This window comes from Mus caroli, chromosome 3, assembly GCF_900094665.2.
Source record: "Mus caroli chromosome 3, CAROLI_EIJ_v1.1, whole genome shotgun sequence".
NCBI lineage: Eukaryota > Metazoa > Chordata > Mammalia > Rodentia > Muridae > Mus > Mus caroli.
The window spans coordinates 68,104,309-68,115,999 of NC_034572.1; the positions used below are offsets into that span (position 1 = coordinate 68,104,309).

The following is an 11,691-nucleotide window of genomic DNA, read 5'->3' on the forward strand; positions in this document are numbered from 1 at the left end:
GAGAGGCCCATTGGTCTTGCAAAATTTATATGCCTCAGTACAGGGGAAAGCCAGGGCCAAGAAGTGGGAGTGGGTGGGTAGGGAAGTCGGGGGCGGGGGGAGGGCCTGGGGGTTTTTTGGAATAGCATTGGAAATGTAAATGAAGAAAATACCTAATTTAAAAAAAAAAAAAAGCTAGAAGATCCTGGGTAGATGTCACACAGACACTAAAAGAACACAAATGCCAGCCCAGGCTACTATATCCAACAAAACTCTCAATTGCCATAGATGAAGAAACCAAGATATTTCATGACAAAACCAAATTTACACAATATATTTCCACAAACCCAGACCTACAAAAGATAATAAAGGAAAAACTCCAAGACAAAGAGGGAAACACCCTAGAAAAAGCAAGCAAGTAATCTTCTTTCAACAAACCCAAAAGAAGATACCCACACAAACATAATTCTACCACTAACAACAAAAGTAACAGGAAGCAACAATCACTATTACTAAATATATCTTAACATCAGTGGAATCAATTCCCCAATAAAAAGACTAACAGACTAACATCTACTAACAGACTGGATATCTAAACAGGACCAAGAATTTTGCTGCATACAGGAAATACATCTGAGTGACAAAGACAGACATTACCTCAGAGTAAAGGGCTAGAAAATAATTTTTGAAGTACATGGTTTCAAGAGAAAAACTGGAGTAGCCATTCTAATATCGAATAAAATCAACTTTCAACAAAAAGTTATCAAAATAGAAAAAGAAATACATTTCATACTCATCAAAGAAAAATCTACCAAGATGAACAACAATTCTGAACATCTATGTTCCAAATGCAAGGGAACCCACATTTATAAAAGAAAGTGTACTAAAGTTCAAAGCACACACTGTACTTCATACAATAATATTGGGAGACTTCAAGACCACACTTTCATCAATGGGACAGATCATGGAAACAGAAAGTAAACAGATAACAGGGAAACTAACACAAGTTATAGACCAAATGGATTTAGCAAATATCTATAGAACATTTCATCCTAAACAAAAGAATATACCTTCTTCTCACACTGCATAGTATCTTCTCCAAAATTTATCATATAATCAGTCACCAATATAATAGAATACACAGAAGAGGAGTAGACTGCAGGAAATAATCAAACTAAGGGCTGAAACCAACCAAGTAGAAACAGAGAGAACTAGACAAAGAATCAACAAAATCAGGAGCCAGTTCTTTGAAAAAAAATCAACAAGTTAGATAAACCCTTAGCCAGAATAACCAGAGGGCACAGAGACAGTATCCAAAATAACAAAATCAGAAATAAAAATGGAGGCATAACAACAGAAACCAAGGGAATTTTAAAAATCATTAGATCCTACTACAAAATCCTATACTCAAACAACTGGAAAATTTGGATGAAACAGGCAATTTTTTTAGATAGATACAAGGTACCAAAGTTAAATCAGGATCAGATAAACAATATAAACAGTTCCCTAACTCCTAAAGAAATAGAAGCAGTCATTAAAAGCCTCCCAGCCAAAAGCCCAGGAACAGATGGGTTTAGTATAGAATTCTATCAGACCTTCAAAGAAGACCCAATACCAATACTCTCCAAACTATACCACAAAATAGAAACAGAAGGAACACTAACCAATCTGTTCTATGAAACCATATTTACACTGATACCAAAACCACACAAAGACCAGACAAAGAAAGAGAACTTCAAACCAATTTCCCTTATGAATATCAATGCAAAAATACTCAATAAAATCCTCACATACCAAATCTAAGAACATGTCAATATGACCATTCACCATGGTTAAGAAGACTTCATCCTAGGGATGCAGGGATGGTTCAAAATATGGAAATCCATCAACATAATCCACTACATTAACAAACTCAAAGAAACAAAACACATGGTCATTTCATTAGATGCTGAAAAAGCATTTGACAAAATTCAACTTCTCTTCATGTTAAAAGTCTTGGAAAGATCAGAAATTCAAGGCCAATACCCAAACATAGTAAAAGCAATATGCATTCAATATCAAACTAAATGAAGAGAAACGTGGAGCAATCCTACTAAACTCGGGGACTAGACAAGGCTGACTACACTCTCCCTATCTATTTAATATATTAATTGAAGTTCTACCTGAGCAATTAGACAACAAAAGGAGGTCAAAGTGATACAAATTGGAAAGGAAGAAGTAAAAAATTACTATTTTCAGATGATATGGTAGTATACTTAAGTGAACCCAAAAATTCCACCAGAGAACTCCTAAACCTGATAAACAGCTTCAGCAACGTGGCTGGATATAGAATTAACTCAAGCAAATCATTAACCTTCCTCTACTCAAAGGATAAATGGGCTGAGAAAGAATTTAGGGAGGGGACAACCTTCACAATAGTCACAAACAATATAAAATATCTTGGTGTGACTCTAACCAAACAGGCGAAAGATCTTTATGAGAAGAACTTTAACTCTCTCAATAAAGAAGTCGAAGTAGAACTCAGACAATGGAAAGATCTCCCATGTTCTTGGATTGGCGGGATTAATATAGTAAAAATGGCCATCTTGCTGAAAGGAATCTACATATTTAATGCAATCCCCATCAAAATTCCAACTCAATTTTTCATTGAGTTAGAAAGAACAATTCTCAAATTTATTTGGGATAAAAGATAAAACCCAGGATAGCAAATATTATTCTCAACAATAAAAGAATGTCTGGGGGAATCACCATCCCTGACCTCAAAATATACTACAGAGCAATTGTGAGAAAAAGTGGTCTTGGTATAGTGACAGGCAGGTAGATCAATAGAATAGTGACAGGCAGGTAGATCAATAGAATAGAATTGAAGATTCAGAAATGATTCCACACACCTATTGTGACTTGATCTTTGAGAAAGGAACTAAAACCATCCAGCAGAAAAGGACAGAACTTTCAACAAATGGTGTTGTTTCAACTGGCAGTCAACATGTAGAAGAATGCAAATTGATTCACTCTTATTTTCCTGTACAAAGCTCAAGTTCAAGTACATCAAGGACCTCCACATAAAACCAGAGAAGCTGAATCTAATAGGAGAGAAAGTGGGGAAAAGCCTCAAATACATGGGCACAGGGGAAATATCCTGACTAGAACAACAAATGGTTAATTCATATTGTTGTTCCTCCTATAAGGTTGCAGACCCCTTTATTTCCTTGGGTACTTTCTCTAGCTCCTTCACTGGGGGTCCTGTGTTCCATCCTATAGATGACTGTGAGCATCCACTTCTGTATTTGCCAGGCACTGGCATAGCCTCACAAGAGACAGCAATATCAGGGTCCTGTCAGCAAAATCTTGCAGGGCAGGAGGAGGGGATTAGGGGACTTAAGGAGAGGAAATTAGTAAAGGGAAATGCAAATGAAGAAAATATCTAATAAAATTTTTTAAAAAGGAATTGACAAATGGAACCTCATAAAATTGCAAAGCTTCTGTAAGACAAAGGACATTGTCACTAGGACAAGATCTGTACCAATCCTACATCTGATAGAGGGCTATTACCTAATATATACAAATAAACCTCAAAGAATTAGACTCCAGAGAACCAAATAACCTTATTAAAAATGTAGAACAGAGCTAATCAGATAATTCTCAAGTGAGGAAATTTGAATGGCCAAGAAGCACCTAAAGAAATGTGCAACATTCTTAGTCCTCAGGGAAATACAAATCAATACAACACTGGCATTTCACCTTACATCAGTCAGAATTGCTAAGTTCTAAAACTCAGGTGACAGCAGATGCTGGCACAGATGTGGACAAAGAGAAACACTCCTTCATTGCTTGTAGGATTGCAATCTGGTACAACCACTCTGGAAATCAGTCTGTGGGTTCCTCANAAAATTGGACATAGTACTACCTGAGGACCCAGCTATACAACTCTTAGGCATATACTGAGAAGATGCTCCAATATGCAATAAGGACTGATGCTCCACTATGTTCGTTACATCCATATTTATAATAGCCAGAAATTTGAAACAACCCATTTGTCCCTCAGCAAAAAATATGATACATTTACACAATGGAGTACTACTCAGCTATTCAAAACAATGAATTCATGAAATTCTTAGGCAAATGGATGGAACTTGAAAATATCATCCTGAGTGAGGTAACCCAATAACAAAAGAACACACATGGTATGCACTCACTGATAGGTGTATATTAGCTCAAAAGTTCACAATATCCAAGATACAATTCACAGACCATATGAAGGTCAAGGAGAAGGAAGACCAAAGTGTAGATGCTTCAGTTCTTTTTAGAAGTGGGAACAAAATACTTACAGGAGGAAATATGGAGACAAAGTGTGAAGCAGAGCCTGAAGAAAAGCCCAACCAGAGTCAGCCTCACCTGGGATCTATCCCATTTATAGTCACCAAACCTGGATCCTATAGTGAATGCCAAAAAGTGCTTGCTGACAAGATTTTGATATGGCTGTCCCCTGAGAGGCTCTGCCAGAGCCTGATAAATACAAAGGCAGATGCTGGCAGCCAACCTTTTGACTGAGCATGGGGATCCCAACGGATGAGTTGGAGAAGGGACTGAAGGAGCTATGGGAGTTTGCAGCCTCATAGAGGGAGTAACAGTGTCAACTGGCCTAATCCCTGGAGCTCCCAGGGACTGGATCACCAACCAAAGAGTATATATGGAGAGACCGATATCTCTGCCTATGTATGAGGATGGCCTTGTTGCATATCAGTGGGAGGAACAGCCCTTGGTCCTATGGGGGTTCAATTCCCAATGTAGGGGAATGCTAGGGCAGGAAGGCAGGCATGGGTGGGTGTGTGGGGGAGCACACTCATAGAGGCAGGTAGAGGGGGGATGGGATAGGGGGCTTCCTGAGTGGAGACCTAGAAAGTAGATAACATTTATAATGTGAATACAGAAAATGTCTAATAAAAGATAAAGGGGAAAAAAGGAAAAAAGTTATAATAATTTATAAACAAAGCTATTTCTATGTTCATCCTACTAAGGTAGATCTCAGGGCTTTACATTCATTACTGACTGACATGCAAAGTCCTCCAAAATACAATTAAACAAATGAAGAGTGAATAATGTATATGCTGCCAAGACTTACTGCTACAAAGAAACCCAAATTCAAGAAAAAGAGCATCTGATATAATGTAAATCTACTGAATTGGGGGGGGGGAATCTCCCTACAATGAAATGTCACAGACCTGATGAATTGTATAAATCAAAGAAAAGTAGGCCTAAGTGCCTGTCACTAAAAGGCTGAAATCCTGAATTTGTATCTCTACCCTTTGTGTAAAAAGCCAGGTGTGTCAGAGACAGGGTGAACCCTGAGGGTCAGAAGTCAGCTAGTGTACTGAATATTTGAGCTCCAGATGCAATGAGAGTCTTGGTCTAAAAGAAAAAGGATGGGCAATGAATAGAGAAAACACCTAATGCTGACCTCAGCTTTCACATTCACACAAGTATCTACCTGCACATGCCTTTATTCCATGCATCTGTGCACACACACACAGACACACACATACAAAAAAGTAATATAAATAACTACATACATGAAAAGTAAAATAATGATGATGATAATGATAATAACAATAATAAAAATTGTCAAACTTGTCCCCAAAACTTGAGAAACACAAATTAATATATTCTATAATGCCTTGTGCTATACATCAATTTCTTCTTAACTGGAGTATTACCTCCACAAAAGATTGGGGAAACTCACAAAAATTAGGAAAGTAAAACAAACAATCAAACAAACAAAACCTCTACATGTCTTAGAAAGCTGAAATTTACAAGATTCCTGAGCACTCCTCCCCAAGGTTTTAGAACTACTTCTGGAGAAAGCTGAAAGGTCAAGTAGCCAGAAGGGCATTCCTGGATTACTGCTCTGCCTGAATCACTGGACAGCTACTGTGGTTTAGCGATTGCAGTTTGTCTAGTGTGATGATATTCAGTGATAACAAATCCATGCATTGTCATATAATCAACCTTAAAAAGAAAGAATTGGTCTCCTTTATAAGCAATATGTTAAAAAGTCATTTTCCAAGTGTGTCGTCTAGAGTTTTGCAAGTTTGGGACATGTCTAAAGAGAAGATGAACATATATATATGGTGACTCAGACATTCTAGTCTTATATTCTTACACTTTACTTTAACAACATACATGCTTGTGCATGATAAAACTTGGGACACTATGTTAAATGAAATATGCTGGTCCACTTATATAAATGAGTTTTTCTTTAGAATAAGAAAAATAAACAATACAAGGATAGAGAAGAATGCTAGTAGATGGGCACTCAAGAGAGGGAATGATGAGTTACATTTAATGAGAATAAAGTTTTGATCTAGTAAGATGTGTCCTAGAGATGAATGGCACTCATGTTATATAAGAATATGAAAATAAATAGTACCAATGTGTCAGACACTTAATAGTCAAAAAGTAAATTCGAGTTATTTTTTTTTAGCATACTAAAATGATATAAAGATTATAGAAACTGAAATTACGGATAAGTCTTACACATTTAGGAGACACTAGTACATTTATAATTTGTTCATAAGGCAAATTTTAAGCAACTATTTTATAATTCTTAGCTAATGAAGTGACTCAAAGAAATTTACTATCTTGTGATATAAAATGAATACTGCTTTTAAGTTCTTAACATGCTCTTTCAAAAATTATTATTGTCTTTTCCTTACTTTCTGATATCCTCAAATATGGCAACTCATACAACTTCAATACTTTCAGATAAACAAAGTGAAGATTTCAGTCACTGAATAGAAATGGCCATGATATTTTAAATTGGAGCAACTTTAAGAGACTGGAGGCCCCAGGGAGTTTAGAAGTCAGGTGAGAGGATGAGGTGGGGACATCCATGTGGAGACAGAGGGATGTGGAAGAGGTATGGGATGTGGAACAGTCAGAGGGTTGATTGGGCGGGACACAAAATATGGTGTGTAAAAATAAATTAGTTTTAAAAAATGGCCTCATAGCAGGGGAAAAAAAAAAGATTGCCTAGGGTAGCCCAAAGATTCCTGACCAGAAGTTACCTGTGGATGTTATCTCAGAACATGAATGACTGCCTTTTATGCTTGATGAAGGGAAAACATCGAGTCTTTCATTTTTATCAACAGAAAAAAACTTCTTGGGTCCTTGATATCGTTCCTTTATAGGTTTTTTTCTGATGGTGACTTTTTGAAACTAGAAAACAACATTTAACACTTGTTTATTTTTCTACCTCATTAAAACCAAGTCACACAATCATTCAATCATTTAGCACTTACTATGACTTTGACACCAGTTTTGCTGCAATAAATTTTACACTCCTATAGTGAGTCAAAATTAATATAAAATTTATATCTATTAAATACAAAAACTAATTATAAACTGAAATTTGATGTTAATCCAAGTAGGTTGAAAGTTTAAAAAATAAAACAGTTTTTCTTTGTGTAGTCATTCCTTTATTTTCTCCCATTAGTACAGTGGTTTTTCACCCTTCCTAATGCTGTGACCTTCATGTTGTAGTGACCCCAAACTATAAAATTATTTTTGTTGCTGTTTCATAACTGTAATTTTTCTATTAACTTGAATTGCAATGTATATCTGATATGCAGAATATCTAACGTCCTAACCCTTTTAAAAGGTTTTTAGATTCCCCCAAAAGTCACTACCCACAGTTTTAGAACCACTCTCTTAGTATATTTTCACGTGAAGTATGTTGAAATAAGGAAACTCGTACATATGCTTCTGAACTATTATTTGTGTTTATAAACATAGTCTCAAAGATGAAGCAAAAGGCCAATGAGAATAAATCTTATGTGATGATGCATATTGATGAAATCCAAATTACCTAGATATACAGCTGAAAACAAATAGGCCAAAAACAGGCAAAATGAAGAGAAATAACTTGTGATTTTGATGTAGTCATAATCCAGAAAATCTAGACTGTGTCCATTAGAATTAATACCTATCCCAACAGCCACCTCACCATTCTGATTAAAATGCAAAAACAAAACATGAGCTAGACTCCTTGGCTTATACTTTTATTCTCAGAAGGAGGATTTCTGTGAGCTCAAGGGCATCCTGGGTTACATAGTGTCTTAGTTAGAGTTTCTATTTTGGTGACAAAACACCATGAGCAAAACAACTTACAAAGGAAATGCTTTATTCAATTTTCACATCCACATCAAGGTTCAGCATCAAGGAAGTAAGGATAGGCACTCAAGCAGAGCAGTAAAGGAACTCAACCTAGAGACAGGAGCTGATACAGAGTCATGGAGCGGTACTGTTTACTGGCTTACTCCCTATGGCTTGCTAAGCCTGTTCTCTGATAGAATCCAGGACTACAACCCTGGGATAGCAGCACTCACAATGGGCTGAGCTTCCCCTCCCCATCAATCACTAATTATGAAAATGCTTTATAGGGGATTTTGTGGAAGGAAAACTTGAAAGGGGGATAACATTTGAAATGTAAATAAATAAATAAAATAACAAAGAAAAAAAAATGCCTTAAAGTTGTATCATAAGGAGGCATTTTCTCGGTTGTGGTTCCCTCTTTTCAGGTAACTACCTTTTTTTTCAAGTTCATATAAGAATAGCCAGCACATATAGTTAGCTAGACCCACTCCTTAAAGTATGAAACCAAGGAAAAAACAATAATTGTAAAGCAAGGCTTTTAGATAGATTTAGATACAGTGAGAGTGATTACCAGTATTTAACAATTGCATGACCAATGTAATATTTTGTTCCAAAGGATGAAATACCATGAAGTGATTCTTATAACTCCAAAAATATATATAGATGACATTTAAACATCCTAAAATAAGGCTGGCAACCAGTAATGTATGGCATTCAGGAATTGGGATTCCTCCATTCTCCAGAAACTTGTTTATAGCTCACCCAGTTATTGATCAGCTCTATTACATACAAATCATACCATTACCAATAATAATAAAAAAAAAACATTTTAAACTCTTAGTTTGGATTTTTGGAAATTTACAATGGTGATACTTTGTTTTGCACTAATTTTTTTCTCAAATTCACAAAGTTTAGTATAGGCAGTTTCAGAATCAAAATAAACAAGGACTTCCAAGTAGTTAATTTCCATTCCCAGTATAGCTCAAAAAACATAATTCAATAGGAATTTCTACTTTACAATGACAGAAGTCCAAAATGAACAATTTTACACTTAATTTGACTTTTAGGAAACATCACAGCCAAAATTATTACTGATTCTTGAATCTGAATTTTATTCTTGAATATAATAGATTTCTACATGATTTCTGGCAAGGGAAATCACTTTGCTAAAGGGGAGCTTACAATTCAACCACTTGAATATCTGAAAGCAAGAATCCTTTCTTCAAACTGTGAAGGACCAACTCTTCTGATGTCTAATCTCAAAACCTCTCATTATTGAACAGACTCTTGGTGGTACCTGCCTGTTACTCAAGGTCTTTGTGCTTATAATCCAACTCACCACTGAGACTAGCCGAGTCAATTCCTGAATGAAGATACTCAATCTCCTGGCCTAGTAGTTTGAAACTACTACTACTAGCAGAAGATGATTTCTGTGAAACAATTACAGTTTAATTCCTACATGGTGTATATTCCATGTTGTTACCTTACTGACAAACGTCTAGGAATAATGGTTATTTAACTCACCATGAAAATATGAGGTCAAAGCTTATTGTTCCATAAGTGAACATTTTACGTTTGTGACATTGGCTTAGACTATTTCCCTAGAAGATTGTTGATAGTCACTGCTTATTTGAGTTGCTAAAGGATGATTAGTTTAAACTGTGCCCAAATAAAGATAGTTGGAGTAGCAGATTCTTTGAGACAAGCAGATGTATAGCACTAAAAATTTCTGAAAGACATCTGCAAATTTGCTGAGCATATGTTCTTGAAATTCAGTAATATCTTCCTGAGCAACTAGGTATGAGGCACTTTTGCTCTGCGATGAAAAATGTTAACACACATATACACAGATGACCTGACATAGATCCCATGCATGTCCTGTGCTTGACATTTTTCAGTCTCTGTGAGTCCATGTGAGCCCCACTATGTTGTTTTGGTAGGTTGTCCTTCAACCTTTCTGATTCCTACAATGTTTTCTCAGTCTTCTGCTGGGTTCTCAGGTCTTCAAGGGGAGGGTCCCAATGGAGAGCCCCAAGTTAGAATCTTTCTGCATAATGGCTGGCACTAGGAACCACACCCTGTATGCTGCCACAGGAAGTCTCTCGGATGTTGATTGCATGGTGTTTTCTGTGGGACTCCTAATGATGGCAGCAGGTCTTTCTCCAACTCATTTGTCTGTTCTTGAGACTCTTTTGCTCCCATTGAGACTCTCTTGCCTTGTCCAGTCTTGATAACAGAGGACCGGATCTGGGTGGAGAGGTGGGGATTCCAAACTGGGAGGAGTACAGCAATAGTTAATCATGCTTTATTTTGTTATTGATATACTCTATAATGCATGCTTTTTTTTATAACTTATTACTATCATAGTGCATCTATGCAAATTTATTAAAGATCTTAAATCTTTGCAAAATGTCATTTTTCTCTATGAGTTTTTCATAATTAAAATTGAATATATGTGGAGTTATGTTAAAAGTATAGTTCCGTTTCATCTTAATACTGTTATTAATTTCATTATAAGCATTATCAGAAACTATGTTTTTTTTCTAAAATTCCCTTCATTAAGGTAATGGAAGATACACATTATTAGTTGTTTAACAAGGATATTTTAAATTTCTCAAAAACTTTACTATTTCTGTAGTGCATGTAGGTTCTTACAAGTCACTTGATTGACTTTTTATAAATAAGTTACTAAGTCTATCCACCATTATTTTCTGATTTCTGAGTTTACATACTGAAAAATAATGTTTTTCAGATTTCTTTATTAAAGGTACACTGGCCTCAGGAGGTAATTGAAGGATGTTATCTTTTTTTTTTCCCACAAGAGATTCGGTGTTTTGATTAGAATATAAATTATTTAATTATTTATTAAATGTGACCTGAAAATCTTTCATGCCTCAATTCCTCTGATTTGTTTTATGAATGGAAAACAATATAAAGAAACACGAATGCATTTACTATTAGTTCAAAAATGTTCATTCTGTCTTCATTCATTATTTTGTTAACATAATAGAGTATGACATACAGGGAAATTTCTGAAGAAAGTAGATTTCCTTTCATTCTGAATATTAAAAAGTTTAGGATCTGGGGTCCATGTCTTCTCAGTGCCTTCTTGCTATACCATCCAATAGAGGAAGGTAGGTGAAGAGGAAATACCAGAGACTTAAATATACCAAAACTTACTGTTGTAACAAACTCTGTCAAATAACAATACCCTTTCTAGAGTAACCACAGCAAGACATTCATAAGGAAAGCACACATAACCCGATTCATGCATTGTACACTCTACTTCTTGACCTTAATACTCCTGGCACTGGGGATTATGATTCCAACATAAAAACTTTGGAAAAACACAATCGAATGATGGTAAATGACATCTGTCACTAGATTTCTAAATTCATTCACACTAAACTTCCATAAGCAATATTTATAGAAAATCTATGCCACTTTTCAACATTTTGAAGTATTTTTTTTTTGATTTTTAATATTTTTATTACATATTTTCCTCAATTACATTTCCAATGCTATCCCAAAAGTCCCCCATAGCGCCCCCCACTTCCCTAC

The 11,691-nt window shown here is 35.7% G+C and overlaps 1 protein-coding gene across 11 annotated transcripts in view; it reads right to left on the reverse strand.

Moving 5' to 3' along the window:
• Zbbx (zinc finger B-box domain containing) overlaps nt 1–11,691 on the reverse strand; it is a 110,229-nt gene that overhangs the window by 19,051 nt on the left and 79,487 nt on the right. For all 11 annotated transcript variants that reach the window (XM_021157882.1, XM_021157879.1, XM_021157881.1 and 8 more), the window contains one exon: nt 7,044–7,194. In XM_021157882.1, coding sequence (XP_021013541.1) covers nt 7,044–7,194 — 151 coding nt within the window. The remainder of the gene's footprint in view (nt 1–7,043; nt 7,195–11,691) is intronic.